The sequence below is a fragment of the Triturus cristatus genome, chromosome 2_2 (assembly GCF_964204655.1).
Source record: "Triturus cristatus chromosome 2_2, aTriCri1.1, whole genome shotgun sequence".
Taxonomy (NCBI): Eukaryota; Metazoa; Chordata; class Amphibia; order Caudata; family Salamandridae; genus Triturus; species Triturus cristatus.
In genome coordinates, this window is record NC_140582.1 from 196,593,940 (window position 1) to 196,617,495 (window position 23,556).

At 42.2% G+C, this 23,556-nt stretch overlaps 1 protein-coding gene across 1 annotated transcript in view; it reads right to left on the minus strand.

The window, feature by feature from the left end:
- The window catches only part of STPG2 (sperm tail PG-rich repeat containing 2), a 2,141,360-nt gene extending 2,122,469 nt beyond the window's left edge, over window positions 1–18,891 (minus strand). The window contains exon 1 of the mRNA XM_085641159.1: window positions 18,371–18,891. Within this exon, the coding sequence (XP_085497285.1) occupies window positions 18,371–18,479 (109 nt within the window). The 5' untranslated portion in view covers window positions 18,480–18,891. The remainder of the gene's footprint in view (window positions 1–18,370) is intronic.
- Window positions 18,892–23,556: the final 4,665 nt, after the last annotated feature.

Genomic DNA, 23,556 nt, shown 5'->3' on the forward strand with positions numbered 1-23,556 from the left:
TTACTGAATCGCTAGTATTTAGTGAGAGCAAAGTTCGCAATTAAAGTCAGTTATACTGCTCTTTTTAGGTCTCGCTTGCAACAGCGCAAGCGCTGCATGCATTCTCACTAGTGAGAGATATGGTATATAAAAAGGCTTGCAGCCCTCCCATTGCTTAACAATCATTAGCTTCATTGTCATTCTTAGTTGCTGCCTTCTAATTGGGCACTGTGTGCTGACTTCACTTGCTTTTCTTTCGGCTGGAGCACAGACCAAGTTCTGGTTGCTTCAGCTTGATTGCTGTCCTTCCACTGATCGCGCTGTGATTGAGGTACTACTTTTATTTTTCTTCTCAGTGTCGCCCTCATTTAACCTCTTACCATTTGTAGCTATGTTTTTCGATGCCACGCTCACTTCATAGAAGCCATTTTCTCCTTTGAAATTGATGTTTACTGTGGCAACAGATGTTATCTGCTTCTATTGGGACAAGAGATGTTTTCTGCTTCCAAATGTATTTTCACTAAGACATGGACATTGGTGCACTTGCTGTGTTTATTTGATACATTTGCCAAATGTCATATTTTTTTTTCCTTTTCAGGCATGGGGAGATTAACTGATTTGCTCAGACTCACAGGGTGTTGTGCCGAGACCTAACAAGCATTGGCAAAGCCAATAGGTCTCACCTTTGAGACTTTTGACTCTGCCATTGCCTTTTGTTCATGCTTTACAGAATGGGCATTGCTGACCTTGGCTATGATTCGTAGCCATGTTGTATAGCTGCGAGGATGTTGCACAGCATGGCTAAAAAGAATAATAAAGAAAAAGGAGTATGATGCATTCAGCGCTAATGTAATTTATAAAATAGCGCATTAGCCCTGTCCGCGCCATATCGCTGTTTTCAAATTAGTGCTAGCCACACTGAAGAGCATTCACACTGCTGTACAGCAAAAATTGCCAAAGCCAATAGCTCTCATAGGCGAGACCTATTGGCTTTGCAAACCCTTGTTGTGCTACTGTCCATCAGCTTGATAGGAACGTTGTTCTGCTTTTCTGTGAGGAGACTGCAATATTTAGAAATCAGAGTCCGAATTATGCTGTGAATTATAATTGTATTGGTAAAAAGACTGACTTTTTGGGGGGATTTATATTTTTTATATATTGGTATTATTCTGATATTCCTTTTCGGAAGAAAGAGTGAAAATACTTGTTAAATTAGCCTCTCTGGGGTCATTGTGCCATCTTAGGGCAAGAATGAAGTAGTCCTTTACTATTCCAACTCCAGTCTGTGCGGACACTAGGGAAGGTGTTGGTTTTAAAATCCAACACCTTCCCTAGTGTCCGCACAGACTGGAGTTGGAATAGTAAATTATACTATTCCAACATCCAGCGCCCCCCTCTGCAAGTCGTTGTTCAGACTTGCGGAGTAATGGTATACAGAATCACAATGCGGTTGTTGTAACGACCGCGTTGTGATTCCCTGCGTTGAAAAAGTTGCGGGGTAAACTTTGTTTACCTTTAGTAACAGTTTTCTTTTGATTTTGTTCACCATAGGTTGCTACCATTGTTCCTTGTCTTGATGAAAACCGCCTGACTATTGTTTTTCGAGTCGAAACGTCGATTTACTACATTGTTGCCTTTTAAGTAATTGTTCCATTGCACAAAGTGAATGAGTTCTGTACTATTAGTAACATATAATTTGTCAACATTGGAACATTTCTTGTAAATATATTTTGTGCACTTAACAATTCAGTTTTGACAGAAGAATAACTTCCACTGAGCCGTTTTCTTTGGAGTACCTATTGGTATTTTCTTCTGATGTATTTAATTTCTTAAGTAATTAATGAATTGGACAGACCACTTATTGTGTACGTGTTAGCCTTGTAATTATTGCCAAGGGGGCACTGGCCTGTACCTCTCCCAGAGGAAGTCTTATTTCTATGTTTTTTGTGCCTTTTCCCTGCGGTCAGGGCTGCCTTGTACTGCCTGCTCTCAAGCTATAATAGCTGGGCTTTGGAGACTGCTTTTCTCTCAAGAAGGCCTCTTCCAAGATCAAGCCGTGGGACATGCAATCAACCTGATTTAATAACATTTTAACAATTATTCAGTGAGGGCTGTGACAGTTCAGGCACTCCACGGGGACTTGAGTGATCTGCAGTCTCGGCGTTCCTGTCAATAAGCACCCGCACAAACCTCTTTCCAATATGTATTTTTTTTGCTTGAAAAACTGGCTAAATATAAGGTTACACTATTTTCAAACTACACACTGGGATTTTCAGTTCCCAAGTATTTTGGCCATCAGATCATGCTGTAGTACACCTGGTGATTGATTGACTGAAACCTGCTCCTATAATCAAAGGATGCTAATAGTGCCTGAGTGAGAAGGTATTGCTGGACAATGAGGTTGAGTAAGATATTTAAAGATATTTCACTTTGATTCAAAAAGAAGAAGCGAGAAACATCCACTCTGGAGCACACTTTTGTATAATGGCCCCAAAACACAAAATTGTTAAGAACAGAATTAGAGAAAAAAGTACAACATTCTTGAGAAGATACATACAGTGTTATGCACCTGAAATTACACGTTTTCAAGGAAAAACTGTTTTGTTTTTTAAATAACAAGATTATGCTGATATTTCGCTAAAAGCAAAACGCAAAGGGCTTTATTTAGATGCCGGTAGGGCTCGACTGCCCCATTTTGAGGCCCACGCCTGCCTGACAGGGATGCCTATGCTGTGAAGGTAGCCGCAGCAGTGGCAGCTCCCTTCACAGACCATCACAAGCAGCAACAGCAGCTCAGTTCCTTCGCAACGTCACCCAGCAGAAGCCTTCAACAAATGGAACACAACATCGAAAGATTATGGACGGGAACCATGATGTCACAGACTAGCCATTATTAGCAACAACTAACTATGTGTGTACCTCTTTGGGATGTGGAATGGGTGGGACTCGAACACGCTTCTGTGAAGTATGTGATTCAGTATCAAAAATGCCTTTGGTAACGTGGTCAATAAGTAGACTAATGAGACAGAGATGCCTGCTAGTATGGGATAGTAATTGTCAAAAAACTATGTCTGAATGTCTATATGGAGAACTGATGTCTGTACTCTTCATGTACGTTAGTTGTTTGAGGGCAATCACGTGGTAATATACCTTTTCGGGCAGAGTATACATTTGAGTGACACAACCCTTGAAAAAAGTGACACGCCCACTTCTTTTTTAAAACACGTTAATTCATAGGCAGGAAGGGCTTTAAGTGGGCCGGGTCCCACCGGTGCTGAGCACCGGCAGTTTTTTAAAGGGGGCCTCGAAACGGGCCTCTATCGGGCTCTGTTTTGTGCCCTGGCACAGACGGTCCGTTTTTTTCCGGACTGCAGTGACAGCAGGCACATCGATGTGCGCGTGCTCACACTGCTCACTTTTTACAAGTAGAGGTTACGGCATGACGTCATGGAAATCCTTTGAAGAGAGTCATTTTCTCTCTGGATTTCCCTTCTCTTTTTGAAACTCAGGAGCTGCAACATTGCCGTGTGTCACCAGGGCTTTAAGTGGAAGCGTTTTCAATATTATATGCAAGCCATTGTTGCTGCTTATTTATCTTATGCAACTAACAACCATTGACAAAGCCATTAGTCCTGACTTGTTGTAGGTATGATGTTAAGTGTTGTATCATATATCTGGAAGCAATTACAGAAACAGCAAAATACAAGTTGGGCGATACACTATGTTAAGCACAGATTTTTAGCTTACGTGTTTTTAAGCCACGCCCTTAATTACATTGGCCATGCCCCTTTGAGAGACCTCCCAGTTTTTTCATCCCACTTAAAGCCCTGTAGGCAGGTATCGTTTCTTAACAACACTTTGACATACACTATTGGTGGATGACAAAGTAACACTACGATAGCCCTGATATGATGATTTTTTAAGGTCAACTTCACATCGACAATGTACTATTAAGTCCCTAGACTTATAGGTATTCCAGTTAGTTTTGTGATCTTCGGACACGAGAGTTGTCTTTTTTATAATGTAAATATGGAGTCAAAACTTCCCTTTTTGTGTTTACCTTTCCCTTGTGTTTTATTTTTTGTAATTATTAGTGTGTGACTACAGGGGTGGTTCCACACCTGTGTGGATGTGTGGTGCATTCGCACTATTGTGTGTTCACGCATGCCATATGTGCGATAAGAGCTTTTTCACGAGTGTGACACAAGCTATTTATCACATTATCAAACTATTGCAAAATTCGTAATAAGAAGGACCACAAGGACTTTCAGACAAAGAAATGAACCAAATATTCAGGTATAACTTAGGGTAAACAGTGTTGTATCATTACAGACAGTAACTTTTATTGCCTGAGTAGAGGTAAAACCTATTCTTACCTATGTGCATAGACACAAATGCAGAATGGACTGTAGGGGTACTGGTTTTTGCCCTGACGAAGGTGCTAGACCTCCCTGTTTTTTATGGAGTTGTCTTTTTTGTGGCTGAAACATGCTGGCAAACGATCATTGTGATGGATGTCTGAGATATTGACTCACGTTAGTGATGGAGCAGTATTTCGCGAAAGAAACCTGCTCAATTGAACACCCCTATAATAAGTACTAACAGTAAGTAGTGTTAGAACGACTAATGTGCACATTTACACTACTCCTGGGAAGCTCACTTTGCAATATGTATGAACTAACCCTAAATAATACGTAAATAACCGGAAATGTAATAATCTTGTGATGAGAATAAATTAAGAAGGTTTGCATGGCAAGGCCGCATGTGTATTTGGTAAAAAGCATGGTGTGTGTTGATTTATCCTAATAAATAATGCAGCTTTTCTTTCATATGCTATGCTAGGCTAACCACTAATATGAAGTAGAGCAAAATTGGGTGGTAAACAGTGAAAATGCATTATCACATAATTAATAAATGTTTGTTTTCCGTTCTTTTAGTAAGAAACAAGTCCTCCATCTTTTAAAATTGGCTTAACTGAGGGCTGGTGGAATTGGAAGCGAGGAGGAACGATGTGACCATGTGACTGAACTGCTGTGCAAAGCTGAAAAAGCCTGACCTGGTGAAGGACAGAACATTAAAAGACAGCCGACGCCAGTGTCATCGTGGGACCGGAACCTGTAATTGTTGAATTTATTAAAATGTACAATAAATTGTTGCATGTGTACTCATGAGAGAGAAGGGGTATTGATGACTATGTGAAAAAATGTTTAGAACAATAATGTAGTCAAAAGTAGATGATTTCATAGTGGGGTGACTTCCCACCCGTAGAACCCAACCAATCCCTTAGCTAGAAAATGTGAATTTAACAACTATTGTGGGACGGACATGTACTTTTAGGGTATAAGAATAGGTACTTTAGGGTGTGGTTGAGGTCGCTTAGTCTGAAGGTGTACGAGTGAGGGATGCGTTGCTGTTCATCGATTTGCTGAGAGGCCTAGCTGTTCCTGTCCTGACACTGTCCTGACTCTTGAAATCTTTGATCCCTGACTCTCTTTCGGGGGTCCCCCACTGCTGCCTAGGCCTCGGTGGTGGTTTTCCCTTACGGATCCTTTGGGTTTGTATTTGATCTAGCTTAGCATTGCAGAAATAATTTTGCAGTCACATTCTTGTCTCTGAACTCTTTTGTCTCTTCATCTATCCCCTCTGAATTGTTGGTTTAATGCCGATATATTTTTACTTGCATCTAATGTCTCTTCATCTATCCACTCTTTACAATGTATATTTGAAATGATAGTTCTGTTGTTGCTATGATTAGATTGTTGCTCTCTCTCATGAGGTTTCCAGTATTTGAATTTATGAAAGTAATCACATTGAGCATTTATTATTAATAGATAAAATTACTAAATCTCACCGAGAGTCGGTGTTTATTTTAGCCAGTTTATTGATTAATGTTTTTGAGAATTACCATTGCCATCAACTCTTCAACTAATTGGTCCATCGACCAAATAGATGAAAAGTTGATTATTATATGTACAATACGCAAAAGTACAGGATGTTTAAATTTTGTGCCTGAGTAACAAGAGTAAAAAGAAGTAAAGTTAACAAACTTGACCCTAGCGCATAAGGGACTTGGGTGAATGTGTATGGGCCAAAGTATGAGATGTTTTTGAATATTTATCCTTGATCAATTTTTTGGGTACGCGCTGGATCATTAGCATCCGGTGTTGTTTTTTAATCCCGCCTTGTGTACCCACTGAATAAAGGGAACCTTTTGTGTTTACGCAGCAGTAGTTTTAGAAATAGATCAGGGCCACTTGATTGACCCTAAATATTTATCTTGTTCTCCCTTGGAGAAAGTTTGAGACCACTGTGTTGGTACTGTCTGAACACAGTGGGGCGGACTGGCCAATGAGGAAGCATGCCACCAAAATGTGGGTTAGGTCTTTCTGTCCATAATCTTTCGATTTTGTGTTCCCTTCGCTGAAGTCTTCTGATGGGTGAGGTTACAAAAGAGTTGAGCTGCTGTATCTTTTTGTGATTGTGTGTTAGCTGTGGAGGCTGTATGGCAGGTTAAAAAAAAATACCTCTGTCTCTTCCTTCAGTGTGATACTAAACTCCCTTCACAGCCTACATTGTTTTGGTGAGCACAATCCACGCTAAAACTCCTGCTCTGCAAACTTTTTTTGTTGACAGTAAACCAACTCCCAATGAAGAAGTTTGTTTTCTCTGGACCAAAAAATAAATAGCCTGACACACAGGGAGTTTTCTTCCTATCTGTGGATCCATTCTGCATTATTCCTGCCCATCTTCACCATACGGTCACCGTGACTTGGTGGCCTTTTGGCAGACGGACTGTCAGTCAGCAGTATACACCAGTGGAGCCAGCAGAGGATCCACCATTGTACACCAAGCGCTTTCTCTGACTCTAACTAGATTGGGAGAGGCAAATGTTTGCTGAAGCAGGAGACACACCGATTTACAGCGGCGTTCCTGCGCCACCAACTCTAAATGATACATGATGCATGATCCCTAATTGCCTAAAATATTAAATACAGTGCACAATATTTGGAGTTATAATATTGATGGTTTCTTAAATAAAGATAAATAGTTGGTCGTTGAACACTTCTACATTCTATGCTAAACCATACATTACAGTACAGTATAACATGTCTGGTCTCCATTCTGACACAGAGAAGATATTAAATTCAGATTTAGATTGAACTGATGTGAACTGAAGTTGTGTCACCCTCCCCACCAACCTTCTCATGTAAAATGATAGGGGTTCTGTGGAAAGTGTGCTAGCGGTCATTTCCCACCTTTCCTAATACATTTGGGGTCTTTTTTTATCAGAATTAGCTAACGTGTGATGGCTCACGTATCAATATTCCTGACAACCTCTGCAACAAACATGTGATATCAAACTACACTACCACAAATCATGAGAAAAGACACAGTAACATTTTTGTAACAATTAGGATTTTAGGTGAGAAAGATCTGAAACACACTTTTTTTAAATAAAAAATGTCATTGATCTTTCTAGAGGCAGGTTTGCGCAGTAATGAAAGCATCTACTCTGCCTCAGTAATTGAACACCACCCAGAATTGCCAGATCATATAAAGAATGTGCCTGGAGCAAAACAAATGAGTGACAATGATCATTAGTTTCAGAAAGTATGCAGAAAATCGAACAAGGATTACATAATTGACCAGATAGCCCTATTTATTTCTTATATAGTCCAGATTCTATGTCAGGTTGTCTACTTGATTTATACTTACAATTTTGCATTTGTTTATAGAGCAGACTCCATCTCAGTCTGGTTACTGATTTGTATTTAGTCTTTGCTTGGGTTTTCTTCATAGACAGACTTTATGTTAGCCATCTTCCAGAATTATACTTTGATTATTTTGTTTATGCTAATTCCTAACTAACTAATTACTTTTTGCTTTCTCTAATTATCATATTTTTGAATAAACCCATGAGGTTTTAATCTGCAATCCTGTCTTGCAAAGATTTGTTTGTTAGCTTTGGACTACATCTTACAAAGACCTAGACAGGCCTGATCTTGTACATCAACTCTCTTAATTAATTAGAGCATCGTCAGTACCCATCTGAATGTTGTGGCATAGATGTGTGTTGTCGGGTGTCTCAAAATGCTACAGATACGATGAAGACTAGTATCTTGTTGCAGAAAACATAAGTGTAGTACACCTGTGTGTGTTGATGCAAACTGGGGAAAGATCAATGGACTGTTGCTAGTGCTTGTATGGAGGAGTACCCAATAGTATGCTAAGTTGGGGGTGTAGTACTCTGCCATAATAAGTAGCGAAGGGGAGAATCCCATAGTGTGCTAAGTTGGGGAAGAGCAGCATCCTGCTGTGAAATGTTACACGGAGCAGTACACCGTAGTGTGCTAAGTTGGGGAATAACAGAGCCTAGTTGTGAGAACTTGCATGGGGGAATTACCTCAAAGGTACAATGTGGGAAAAGAGTAGTACTATCTTGCAAGAGGTTGCAAGGGGAAATACCCTGTGGAGTGGAAACGTGGTGAAGTGTAGTACTCTGTGGTTTTTAAGAGGTAGCCACAAGTTCCACCTGAGTGTGCTCTGGGGCCATCATTCTGTACAAATAGGGAGATTTGACAGGTGTGCAGTGCTGGAGGCAGAGTATATCAGAGTGAGGGATTGTGAGTATTTATTTTATAGTGTGATTTTGTTTACCTAAATCTGCTCTGGTACTAGTTGTTACTAGGCGTGGTGGGTACAAGTAAGAACGGTGAGGCGGTGGGATGGGGCAGGGCAGGGGGGAAGTCGACATACGATGGGATAGGGAAATAAAGCCACTCACCTTGCGCTCGCCTGGTTGTTACTGTAGAAAGTTGACTTGTAGGATGATTTGCTTGACTTGTAGGAAGATTTGACAGGTACTAGAGGCAGAGCATTGGTGTGATTGTCTTGTGGTGCATTATTCAGTTTGCATATAATGGATGGGTAAGAGTAATGTGTGGATGGTAGTGTTTGATGTAGCTCTAATGTGTTGTATGTGAGTACTTCTTTGCCTGCTATTGTGGTCTAGTGTCAAGGGTTATATTGCGGCACTGCTGTGTGTTTGTTGTGTCAATAATGTGTCAGTATGCATCTACTGTCATCGTTGTGCTCAAAAGACGTCCCGACTTGCTGGCGCTATTTCGAGAAGGCAGGGTACTGGGTGCAGATTATGTGCTTTCTTCAGACTGGCACTTGGTCGTGTTGATTTGTCCATCTAGTGTGACTGGGGTTGAGATTTGTTGGAGAGCTGGACAGAAAAATTGTGTGGAACTGTGTGGTGGAACTTGTTTTCCTCCTTGGGTTGAGTATATTGCTTGTGGAAGATGGAGAAAATGTGAGAGTTGTTGTGCCTGTGTCAACTGCATATTTTAGCAATGTGAGCAGGATGTCTGGGGACATTGTGTATAAGTTTAGTTGTGGTGACAGGTTTTGTGTTGGAGTCTGGTCAAGGAAGTTTTGAGTGAATGTGATGTATGGTTAAACCTTCCATTTGTGTTTTGTTTGTGTCTTGAGTGTGTACTCAGTGATGATGGGGAACCCCTTGTTTGAGGGAAACCAGTGGGTTCCATGCCTTGCCGGTCACTTGACTGAGCTTCCATGACAACATATTCAGTGCACATAAACGTTATATGGTGTCATTGTGCAGACATGTGGTGGTAGGGCCTCACGTCTGAGGAGCTCACAAGATTTGCACATCTTGGACTGTAATGCAGTGGTAGTCTCAACCTAGTTATTGCCCTGTTTCTTTGTTTGACATGCTGTGTCATAACAGAAGCCTTGCAGAGTGTATGTGACTGCTATTTGCTGCCTTTGTATGTCTTTGTGGGTACTAGAGAGTTTAATGAGTTTTTGTTGGGAGAATGTGTAAAGTAGACATGTGGAAAATGTCTTAATTATGAATGAATGTTTCTGAAATTTATATGCAAAGGAATGGCTGTTCCTTAGTGTGTTGTTTGTCAGAAAGGGAGGTGTGTAGCATTCTGTGTGCTCCCATTCCCTGTCTGTCTGAGATGGTTTGTGGACTGCTGAGAGTAAATGATGTAACAGAATGTTGGTGAGTGGTCTGCTGTGGAAGTTAGGAGATAGGGACAGTTGGACGGAGGAGGGAGCCCTGACAGGACCTACCTGAAGTTCCTGTAACATACAGGCGTACCACTAAATAATGAATTTACCTCATACATGAATGGCTCCTTACACTTGTATAAATACCCAGCCCTCCAACTACATCAATACAGATACAAGGTGACTGTGAGGTCTGACTGAGGACAATGTGGTCACTGAAGAGAAAGAAGACTATGAGGTTCATGAAGCAGGAAGCTGACTGTGAAACCAAGAACTGCACACGTATTTGTCTCACTAGTCCTGTGTTTCTCTATCGTAGATGGTTGTTCCATGACTCGGTCCAGTCTTGCCTCCCAACTCAAGCAATAGTGAAGAGATACTTTAAGAGCCTTCTGTGTGTGAATGTACTGCGCCTAGTCTTTCTGCTACAGGTATCTGTGACAGTGTATGCTAGCCTGGCCCCCATGCTCACCAGACGTGTCATCTGAATATGGACCTGCAAATGCTGCAAAGGCTATAAAGAATATATGTGTTACATTAAAGTGGCAATGCTGTTTATTGTCTCCCACAAATACAGGTGTTGGATGACAACTTCACAAAGATAGTCAGCGCAATCACTGTTCACTTCAATCCTCTGATACTGATTATGAGTGGGTACTACTGATGCACATCTACCACTGATAGGATGAATTATTTGATGCCTTCCAGAACATAGTAATAACATACAAGGTTGGTACCCTGGTCAAATGGGTAGGAGCACAATTGATAAAGGTCTATATATCCTGCAAGCTGGGACAGCTTATATTGAGGGGGCAACACATACCACTGAAGAACATTCAATAGATGAGCATATCTCCGAAACATGCAAGAGCAGTACATATAGAGGAGATTTTCTCTGTGGCAAAAGTCAGTGAAGAGCCGGTGTACTGCATAAAGTGAGTAAAAATGAGTAATAATTCATCCTGGCACCGCGAGAAGTTGAGAAGTGCATAACCTAGACTAAGAAACCAACTATCATAAAATCTAGCTCTACAAAGAGTCTGGAACATTAACAACTTCTCTACTTGCATTGACCTTTCCAGGTACATGTGACTGAGCTTGCAGTCTCCTCAGTTGCTTTGGTTTTCCAGAATGTTCTGTGTAAGCTACAGATACGCTTTCTGTTTTCCTGTGCCACACTCAAGTGACTTCAAAGGAAAGGGCTAATCCTGCATAGCAAAAATTGTGAATTGTTCAAGCTGAGCCAGGAATTGTTTAACTGTGTATTCTCAGCAGCTACGGTGAGGCCAATCTTCCTCTCCCTTCTATATATCTCTGGATGGCCACCTACTGTGGAGGGTTGAAACTCCATGAGCTCCCTCTGCGTACGTCTCTGAAGCAAAGAGTTTCTGTTGGGAAAAAGACACAAACAATCTTTCCGTAACTCCAATGATGCCATGCCAGAGGAAACCACTATGACAAACTGTGAGCGTCACTAGTAAGTGAGGGAGTAGTCATGCTCCAGGCAGATAACAAAGACACTTGCTACCTGTGCGCTCCACTGCCCAGACCTGATGCTCACTGAGCAACACTACTTACAGGCAGAAAACAAAGCAAGTACCAAATCCTGAGCTATTGCCATTTTCACATACATCTGCATGGATGTTTCTTGTTTCACTATAGCTATGGATTATATGTCACAAGTGTCACTTTATGCAACAAGAAACTAATTCTGCAGCTTAAAGTGTACAAGTACATTGTTGTCTTACCACTTTGCCTCGGAAACGGGCATATTATCCCTCTTGACACCATTTCCCTGCTATCTGTATTGATCACTAGGAAGCAAAACACATGCAACAGCATGTAAGGATCATTGTGGAGTTCCCATCCCTGTGGACGTCACTTTGGAAGATGTCATAGTAAGGAGCAGCAAAACCTAGCGCCTGGAAGCTGTCATTCAAGTTTACTGATTCGGCAGATAGAAAAATCTTAGGGAAATTTGATACTTAGACTGAAGACTAAGCAGGCTCTCATTGCCTCCACATATCTGTGAACTTAGCTAGCCGTGTCTGAAGATGGCTAATCTTGAGGGGTTAGTGAATGGTGATATCAGAATTCATCAAACCAGGGGACAATTCGCAGGGAATGGTTTAAACTAAAGATCTCCTCTGCAAGGACACAAAGTTTCTGACCATGGCTGGATTCTTAGTTAGAAATTTAGCCCATCGCCTAAAGTGCTAGGCCTCTGGCCAAGCTGAGAACATTGTGGCTAGACTGTCAGAACATCTCTGAATGATACCCAGGAAAAATGTCAGCCTAGATTTCTGCATCACCCCACACGTGTGCTAATCACTATCCATCGTAGATGAGGGCATCTCCTGGATAAAAATCACGCTACTGGAAGCTATCTTTGCAGAGCCAGAGCTCTACAAGTTACCGTAGCTTTTGACAGCTCAAGGCATTTCCACAGAAATCAAAATAGACAATGAGCCCTCTCTCGTGGTTGTGACTTTAAGCTGTAGCTTGAATCGCAAAGCATTCATCATCAGAGAATTACCTCTACGTGGTCTCAGGGCAATGGTGAGGTCGGCAGAATCAAGAGCACCCTTAAAAACCTAATGAAAATTGCTACTGAGCAAGAGCTATACCTACAGCTGACACTCTAGCAGTTACTGCATAAAGACCGATCCACTCATCACTTCTCAACCAAGGGTGTCTTAGCAATTGTCCTCTGGATGCAGGCTTGGTCTCCACCATCCCCTCTGGATAAACATCAAAAATAAACTCTCTCGAAGGAAGAACAATGATTGCATGAGTTATAGACAAGAGCCACAGCTCTAACAATTTACAAGGCTGGTCCATGCGGGTCAATGACCATCACCTAGCTGGAAAGTTAGGCACGGCATTTGAACCTTAACCAATAGTCACTAAATTGTAGGGAAGCATGTTAAAAGCCATCATGTGTGATGTCAGGCCCACAAGTAAATTCTCAGTCTTCAAGAATTTCCTTTGCGATAGCATCCCAATAAATGGCAGGTTTTAACCCTCTCATGACCAGTTTGACGCAAATGAAGACAAGGTGATGGGAGAAGATATGAATTGAGAGAAACCTAGAAGCTTGATACAAATATCACGCTAAAACAGTGATCCACAACCAAACGTTAGTTGTATGCCATATTAACTACCTATGGCATTGGGGGACTTCCTGTATCTCTCACGCCCAGTGGTCAAAGTGGGGGGGGGAATCTCCCATACTTTTTTAATTTAAGAAAATCAGTTCCCCTACTTTTTGTACAAACACAACCATCCTGAATGGTTGATTCCGAGACTGAAATACTCCAGCTGAAGTGTAAGGCAGGGAGCCTCCTGTGCTGTGGAACTGAGGGAGGGGCAGACAGCTAAACAAGCCTTCTTTCCAGGGTGCCTACGTGCCTGAAAGAAATGTAAATGTGCACAACTCGTTAATCTACAAAAATGTAAAGGGGGTAAGGTATGCAGTATTGGCTTTTATTGATGGAATCATTTGGAGCTTCCTGATGAAACAGATTTATTCTTTCTGGGTGGTATTGCAAAGGAGTTACCAGTTGAGCTGTGAAGTGCATGCTTTTATAGGGCACTTATAAAAGAATTGCACTATGTACAGTCTGGGTATAACTAAAATCTTTATTTTTGAAGCATTGAAACCTTGCTGCACATTTTGTAGCAGCCTATGTTATACAGTGTGTATTGCAAGTTTGAAATAATGACTTACATATTCACAGTGCTCTCTGTCACAGAATGGGACCTCACATCACTAAACATACACAAGCCACTATTCTCCAGCCACGATTCAGTTCAGTGGCTCTGTGGTAACAGACACAGACCTCTGCAGTACTTTAACTAATAGAGGTTTCATAATATATGATAGTGCATTTCCCACTGAATAACTTGACATGAATTTATTTTTGCATTTAAGCTGCACCTTGTTTTATAACATCAATTGTGCTGTGCTTGTGAAATCTATTGTATTTAAAATATCTTAAAAGGACTTAAATCCCACCTTAACTTCTTCTTCACTTCTTATTGGACCTTGTGCTTGTCACTCCACTTTTCCTTGTTTCTATTGGTTGTAGGCGTTCTATTTCCTATTCTTCTGTGTGTGTGTGTCTCTTTTCAGTTTCCCATCGGCAAAGTACTGTGTTCATGCGCTTTGCATTACGAAGCCACATTGCCTCTAGAAATGAAGCAGCAGAATAGCAAACAAACACTACTAAAGTGGCATAATCTGTTCAAATTTACTGCACTACGAGAATAGCATTTGCTGAAACACAATTCTGTGACAGGAGCAAATTTTACTAAGATGCATGAGCCCACTAACGCTGCCCCATTTGGTGACTTGAATAATTGATCCCCGGAAACCATGATCAGTTCCTAATTGATGTGTGCTACCAGCACTTGGAGCTACTTTGCACATGTGCGCTCAGCTTTCTTCCTTTCGCCGTGATTGAGTCGCAATGGCACCTGTGGTCAGTATCTGGGTGCTCTCAGTTTTTGATCAATGACTGGTTTTCACTGCTTTGTTCACTCTGCTGTTTGGGTTCCAGACGGTTTTCGACTTTGAGAGGTTGGGGCGTCGGATTTGGGCTTCCGTTTTGCAGAGATGGTGAGCATGTTGCGCTGCTGCCAGGCGCATATAGCTGAATCCTTTACCACGGGCCCTTAATACTATGCGTGCTGAGTAGCCTTGGGGATTGGCGAGCTCAGACCCTGTGTGGCATGAGCATGATTGGTGTTACAAGGTATTTATTTTTAATACTTGATATGCGTGTGACTATCTCCTTGTGTTTCGGAGGTGGGTGTCATTGCAAAGAGAGTGATCCTTCTTGCTAGTTTTGTCCTGTGTGAAATTAGTTTAGGCATAGGGTGAGGCTTTCTGCCAGCACCACAATTCTAACCATATTTTATGTATCATGACCCCCCAGGTTAGTGCATGATTACATGATCCTGTATTTCCATGCACGCAGTTGAATGTACATGCGTATCTGTTGGACTATTTTTGCCTGAAACACAAGATACTGGTCAACACACAAAGGGCAAATAGGGTGATGGGGGTAGTAAAAGCTTTCCTTAAGAATACTGTTGTCTTCAGTTGTTATCTTAAAGGGGCGTTCTACCAACGTTCACCAACAATAAGCATCCCAGAATGTTCTTTTGTGTGATTTTTTTTAATGGTTTTGTGACACAATTCACCATATTAAAGTTCATGATCCGTCAAGTAACATTCTAAATGTATTTCAAAGAAGGGGAGGAACTTTGAATCTTATTAGCCTTAAAAGATTACCCTCAAATAGACAGATAGAACTGCTGTTTTAACCAAGGACTAACTTATTAGGTCACTAGTTGTTTATCGAATTGTATTTTAAACATTTTTACCACTGAGGAAACCTGTGGACGAACTATGGGTTACCTGTTAAATTATTGACACTTACGAAAAACTGTGACAATAGCTATCATTTTGATTTTATTTGGAATTAATGCACTTTGACAGGCTTCATTGTCTAAATAAAGTATTTTTGAATCTTAATTTGTATTTCAAAGTTATTAATATGCTAACTACAGGCAGTTTCCACGAGTAAGCTCTGAACGACCCATCCTCCACCCATAGTGTATTTCACTAAAACCAATTATGCTTCACAAAGTAACTTAGTTTCGTGCGTGCCATAAATAAAAATTAGTGTGGGTTTTGGGAAATATGAGATTGTAAGGCTATAACAACTGTGCTTATTCCCATGGGTTCCGGTGGACTCGGAGCTGTTGCCTCATGTCAAAGTTTTAGAGTGCCTTGTGTTCATTTTTTGTTCAATTTCTTCAAACTGCAATATGGCATGCCACTTTCAAATCCTGAATAAATTGGTGAATTCTCACAGAGGATACATGCAGCACACAAGAAAACCTTTGAAAGGTTGAAAAGAATGACCTGGTATAGTCTTCATGTATTTTTGTCATAACTTGGGTCGATAAAGCAGCAAAATGTTCTTAAAAAAGAGGAAGCGGCAAAGTTGTTGCAGGTAGAATTCCTCTCTGACTTCTTCTGCATGTTTTCACCTTCTCTGGAAATGTGTAGGTTGTAAGACATGCAGTTTGCTCATAAATATAAGTATGTATAGTTAGAACATATCAAGTACAGTTTATGGCTCTCCTCTGTCTTTCAAAACCATTGCCCAACTGATGTATTGAAAAGGGCTGCTCTTTTGGTGTTTCAGACCCAATTGTCTGTTTGCTCAAGGTAGCAAAGCTGATTCCATATTTGTTTACATCAGTGGTCTTGAAACTTTTTTATGTTATCTCCCTGCCATCCTTGTTAAAAAAAAAATCTCCACAGCGCCCCCCAGGATGACATTTTCTCCCAATTATTTATTTTCGACAGTAGTGCTGTAAACAGACTTGTAGACATCTGGGAAAATGTTGTGTCATGCTTAGAATTAAAATAAAGTTGTCTCTGTTTAGGCATTAATCCTTTAACAGATATTTTATGTCACATTACATGGCGCAGGGCCAGTGCTAGGTGAAGGCACGTTCAAAATGTGGCAGGAAGGTATGGTGACCTTGGAATGGCTAGGTTAACGTGTCATGACTGGCTGCAAAAACACCAGTTGTTCATTGGCTGTGGGTCCAGTAAAGAGAGATGTTAACTTTTTAGGTCGAAACCTACTAGACAGCACAGCTGTCTGGTTGGCTAAAGACATCTTGGGGACATTCAGAAACCTTCCTAGGAATGCATTCCACCCATTGCTTAACGTTAGATTTATGGATTGCTGGCTTTATTTGTTTTGTGCCATTTAGGTTCAGTTTGTCGCTCATAACTAGCAAAGCCTTCTCACCCTACCTCTCCTTGTATTCTTCCACGGGTGACCTATTCTGTAAATAGGTCTGTAGATCCTGTCACATTTGCTGGGCATTTAAAGACATAGGACAAATGTCTGGCTCTGTCACTCTGCAACACTGCACTCTATGCCACTGCACTCCATGCCAATACTTTCTATGCCCATCACTCTACTCTGTATCACTGCACTCTACGCCCCTGCATTTTAAACCAATTCTCTGTACGTCACTCTACTCTACTTCACGCCTCTGCACTCTACTCCACTTTATGCCATTACTCTCTGCCAATGTACTCTATCTTGCATCACTCCACTCAACGCCAATTCACTCTATTCTGAAACAATCTACTCTACACCACTTTACTCTATACCATTGCGCTCTACCCCACTCAATACAGCTTGCACTCTATGCCACCCTATACCACTGAACTCCATGCCACTGCAATCTATGCCACTGCAATCTAGGCCATGCCACTGCACTCTAAGCCAATGTACTTTACACCATTGCACTTTATTCTGCACATTTCTGGTCTAGGCCACTGCACCCTACTCCAATGCACTCTACACCACCCTACACTACTGCACTCTACAACACTCTACTCTGCAACACTGCACTCTCCGCCACTGAACTTTAAGCAACTCTACTCTATGCTACTATACTGTGCATTACTGAACTCTACATCATCAATCACCATGAATTAAAGCACTTTCACCCTGCACTCACACACTTATCAATCTTCATTCATGGACCACTCACCCTGCACAGAGAGCACTCACCCCACTCTCCCTGAACTCATACACTGCTCCCACACCTCTTAACTTCTTATTAATACCACAGGCAAAACCTAATGCATTTACCAATGTTTGTTTTAATGCATTCCGACCACTGCACACGATGAGTTAAAATATCGCTTGAGGTCTGCTCTCACTGTCTTCTACAAATGAAGGGCTATGATGTGTGATTCTCAGAACTTTAACACTCAGCTTCTAAAACTATTACGTCGATGTTAGCTTTTATTTTATTGTTCATCTGGTTTGGTAGAGATGCTATGTATAGTCTACTACATCAAGCAACTATAAGCATGTCCTTACACTTTTCTATGTGGACTGTCAACTCCCTCCATTTTTGTGAGATGTCTACACAACTTATTCTTATGATTATGAATTATTATTATTATTAACATTATTATTGTTATTATTACAATACATGATAATAACAAGAAAACGTTTTGCTTTAAATAACAGATGTCACTATTACTGAACTCAGTGCCACTACTTAACAGGCCCTGCCATCAATTAATGACAGTGGGATTTCAGAACTGTGTTTGAAAATGCCATAATTTGCCTGAGTGAACGTCAAACGTCATTTCAGAAAGCTGCCAACCCCAAATGGCGTCATCTTTCACCGCTCACGGGGTTATGTTACTCTGGATGCCCTGAGTTATAACTTATTTTTTCTTCGAGATTGAAATAGCTGTAGAATTGTCCCTAGCGCCGCTCCTTACCTGGGCGATGTTTGTTGATCTCTGATGGCAGGTCGTAGGATCCAGGCCCCACGTTAGGATCCGTGCAGCACACGTGTAGGTCGAGCACTCGGGGGGCGCGGTCATACATCCCCGGGAGTGAGAAGGCAGAGGCGCAGCTCAGAGCCCAGGCAGGAGGGGCAGAGCGCGAGGCGAGCCTGCAGGCAGAGCAGGTGAACGGCGCGAGAGGGCACAGTGGCGGCGCGAGCAGCCAGACTTCAGGCGATGAATACCTCTCCGATCTGCTCTGTCTATCCGATACCTGCTCCCGGCAGATACCACTGTCTGGCTGCCGCGGTGCAGACGATGTTCCTCGTATGAGGCTCAGGGAGTCCTCGGTTGGCGCCGTTAGGCAGAAAGTTGACAGAGCAGTGGGCAGCGAAACAGCCTGTCGTTTTTAAAAAGGAAACGTTGGGCACTGCAGCCGAGGGGTACTCTAACTTGTGTGCACCTGCACTAGTCTCCGCGCTTCCCCCTTGCCAGGAACGGCAGCCTGTGCGTGTCTTGTGTGTGAGCTTGGCATGTGTGTGTTTGTGTGCATCCTGTAACCCTGGAGACAGCGGCAGCCGCTGGAACAATAGTGCGGCCTGCTCAGGCCGGGCACTCGCTCTTCTATCAGCAGCAGGGCTCCGACCTGAACGACAGGTATGGCCACGCATTCATTGATCATGAAGATTGGAAACTTGATAAAGACCCGCTAACTAACACCGGTGCCATCATGTGACACAGATATCACCTCCCATCACGTGGTCTCCCAGTGAGGAGCCGATGTCACACTGTGGCAGGGAAAATGAGATGAGAACCACTAAATAGTGGTTTTCCACCTCGTTTTCCGAGGCTTTAGACTGCCAACGTCCATTAAGGGGTGTGAAAACACCTGCGGACATTCCCACCAACCTCACCGGGTTATTTTTTTGGGGGGTGGGGCTGTTTTTTTTTTCAAAAGTGCCTCCTAGGTACTTCTGCCACGCGGTCCTGCCCCCTAATAGGCTCGCCCCCTCCTCACACTTGTTACATGGTACCCCACTGTACTAGCCAACATGTTAGATCGCCCGAGGGGTGTTCTCGTGACTCCCCTTCTGGGCGCTGGTCCCGAATGTCACGGCGGTGAGGTAAGGACATAGGGGAATAAAGAGTGCTCTGGGCGTTGCCAGAGCAGTTGGAAAGCAACCCTCTTAAAGTGTCTGGTGTCTTTATTTAACCTGGTTGTGCCCCAGCCTAATTGAAGTGTGTTCACAACTACGGCCATACTAATGGCCTGTGGACATAACAAGTGGCGACGAGCGGGGCAAGGACCCCGCGACTTACCCAGACGTGATACTGCTGGAGCGAGGTTTTCCCTAAGAATCGTATACCTCCTCAATATTATCATTTAGAATTAAAATGAATAACTGACTAACATTAATAGTATTAATGGTTTGCTGTGTTTGATTAATCAACATTACTAATTAGAAAATACACGTGGGAATCGCATTTGCATGGCCTGATTGATACGTAAACTAATTTCGTACGCATATTAATGTCAGATATTTAGAATTTGCATGTTATATGTTGCTTTTGTGATGTGATTTGAGAATCGTGCTTTAAATTGTGAGTATAAACCGCAATGCGTGTTGCTTTTGCTAGATAAATACACACACATAGAGGGTTTAGTGAGGGAATAACATTTTAATAGTCATTTCAATGTATTAATTACGTTTTGTGTCTTTTTGCTTAAGTTGACCTTTCTGGAGTGGCCACAAAATAGCTGCTATCTCTATTTTGACGGACAGACGAGATACAGAAGTCACTGAGTGAAGTGCGCCTGTGCTAAAAGATGAGCAGTAATAACCTCGTCCTGACCCCAGGCAGACTGTACTCGTGAAGGACGCACCGGGAGGAGTGCCAATCCTCAAACAATGAACTTCCATAAACTAAGAACTGTTATAATTGATGACACCATGGACACAAACCCGCATGGGAATCAACATGCCCTGAATGGACTAGAAACTGTTACAATTTTATTAATAAATTGAGAACTACATCTAATGCAACATTGAATGTATGAGAATCAGGAAGAATGATCCTGGTTCAACCAATCGGATTTGTTCTAAAACATGTATTGTTACATTTTATCATTGATTTTACTATAAAAGAAGTAGACTAGAGAGGGTAGGTGCCACCTCTTGTCGTGCTTTACCAGATTTCCTGACGTTATGCTGACGTAGAGGACGGTGACACTGCTGGACAGCTGCTTGCCAGAGACTCTGATGGACTGATCAGATGCCCAATTAATTTACAAACTGATTGATCGATTTATGGGCATAGAGACGAAAGATCTGAATTTGACATAGAGGACGCCATTTAGCCAGATTAGGTAAATATGCGAACCAAATATTGAATGCTTTATGATTTTCTTATGCTTTAATTAGATAAACATTTAAATTCATTTAAGAACTGTGTCGGGTTATTATTTGAAGTGTTTTGATGTATATTGATTAGAAGAATTAAGTGTCGCTCTACCCAGCAACTAAGCTGATCCATGGCCTATAGCATGGGAGGAACTACTAGGTTATAAAGGTATTGAGACACTGGTGAGGTAGGGATGAATAGGTGAATTTGTTATTATGCATCAAGTGATTGGTGAAAATCTTCCTCCCATAGTTTTCCAGCGCATGGAAAGAAGAGAAAAGAATTTCCCTTCTCTCTCTCGAGGACCATTGATCTAAAAGTAGAATGAATGATTGGTGTTATGGGCCCCATCAGTGAATGAGGGAATGAATGTTGGTTGTTGAAGAAGATCTGTGGTCTGTGACGTAGCGAGGGGATTTTTGGTATTCAGCGCTTAAGCAATACCGCTGCCTGTGACGCCGCGGTTGCTGGTGTCATCGTGTGCTCCCTACTGGTTCCTGTCCAGCGTGTTACACTCCGTGTAGCGGTGAGGCAGGTGGGTGTGAGCATGCCGCTGCTCCCTCTGGTGGTGCAGTCAGAGGGGGCGCGCAGAGGTGTGCCCTGGGGCAGCGGATCATCCCCATCTGACTGACTGACTGAATTATGTATTAAGCGCTCTATTGCCGAGGCGTCTTGGCGATGTGTGAGAATTAGGATGAACATTTCTAGTCTAGGATTTAGTAAATAGCCAAGTTTTTAAGGCCTTTCTAAACAGGATCTTATTAGTTTCCAGTCGTATCTCGGTGGGCAGAGATTTCCAGAGCTTTGTCGCCTGAAATGAAAACGCCTTGCCACCCCATCGGGCTCTCTTTATCCTTGGCAAGCAGATCAGGCCCAGGCTACCAGATCTTAATGTGCGAGATGGTACATAGCGAGGAAAAAGAGATTTCATATCCTCTGCACCTCCTCCATTTACAGCTTTGTATACCAGGCATAAGGCCTTGAACTGCACCCTTCGTCGAACAGGAAGCCAGCGTAGCTGCCTTATGCCATTGGACGTCGGGTGATGTTTCGGGAGATCCAACAGCACTCTTACAGCAGCATTCTGCAGTGACTGGAGTTTGGAGAGCTGTCTTTCTCCAATTCCCTCATACATTGCATTGCAATAGTCGATACGTGATAAAACCAAGGCTCCAAGTACTGTCTTCCTTAATGAGAAAGGTATAAATGGCAGTATTTTTCGAAGGACTTTAATCGTGAAGAAACAGGCTGAGGTGACCTGATTGACTTGTGAGGTAAGTGTTAAATCTTTGTCAATCACGAAACCTAAGTTCTTAACTTTCTGTGCCGGAACGGGACAGATGCCAGCTTCTGAGTGCCACCATAACTGGTTCCAAATAGAAGATTTTTGGCCAAATTCTATCACCTCTGTTTTCTCAGTGTTGAGCTTTAGAAAATTCTTATTCATCCAGCTCTTAACACTTATAAGGCAGTTTCAGAAGCGCTCAGCTGTGACTTCAACACTCGGAGTAAGTGACACTACTAACTGAGTGTCGTCTGCGAATGACACCAGTTGCAGGCCTTGATCTTTTATCAGTGTTGCTAATGGGGTCACATACAGATTAAATAAAGTGGGGGATAATGACGATCCCTGGGGGACTCCACACAGGAGAAAAAATTCTCCTGATTGAATTCCATCCCAGTATATTTGTTGTACTCTTGACTCCAAAAAGGACCCAAGTAAGGTTAGGGCAGTATCTCTAATACCTACAGTGTCAAAAGCTGCAGTTAAATCAAGTAATATTAGGACAGCTCTGCCACCTTCATCCATGGTCCTACGGATTTCTTCCGTTGCCATTATTAGAGCGGATTCCGTCGAGTGACGTGATCTGAAGCCGTGCTGCGTGGCGTCCAGGATGTTGTTATGGTCCACAAACTCCATCAGCTCCTGGTTCATAGCTTTCTCCAATATCTTAGATGACAAAGGGAGACAGGATATAGGACGATAATGCTTTGTATCCTGCGGGTTCAGTGAGTCTTTCTTCAAGATGGGTCTTATGCAGGCCTTCTTCCATCTTTGAGGAAAGACTCCGGATCTTATAATCTCATTAAGAAGAGGAGTCAGAAAAGTACTTACAACTTCAGTGGCCAGATGGAGTATATATGGGGGACATGGATCTAAGGGTGAACCTGATTTAGTTTGGGTAAGCAGGCTGGTGACCTGTTTTTCGTTAAGGAAGGAAAATTGGGATAGACAGTTCAGGGTTAAAAAAGTCTCAATTGTTTCCCTGTTGTTATTTCTCACATTTACCGGCTAGTTTTGAAGTTCATTGTAAACATCTTGAACTTTTTGCTGAAAGAACAGAGCCAGTTTGTGAACAAAATTTTTGTCTGGGACAAACACTGTGTCTCGAGGACACTTAGTTAGAACCGATATGGTTTTAAATAGTTCCTTGGCGGAGTTTGTGGCCTCTTGAATTTTATTGGTAAAATACGCCGTCTTGGCCTGTTTTATTTCCATTTTATAGTCCTCCAAAGCTCTGTTGTATTCCTTCCGATGCTCTGCACTATAGTCAGACCTCCAGATCCGCTCCTGACGCCGGCACTTAATTTTATCTCTGCTGTATACCATGGTGAGGTAACTAATCGTTTCCTTGGTTGCTTTCTTTCCTCAGGGGCCAACTCATTTACTGCCTGGTTGATCCATAAATCAAATTTTTGTGCCCCACCGTTACTATCCTCCATAACGGGAACATTGTTTGTCAGGATAGTGACTAGCTCATCTCTCTGTATGTGTA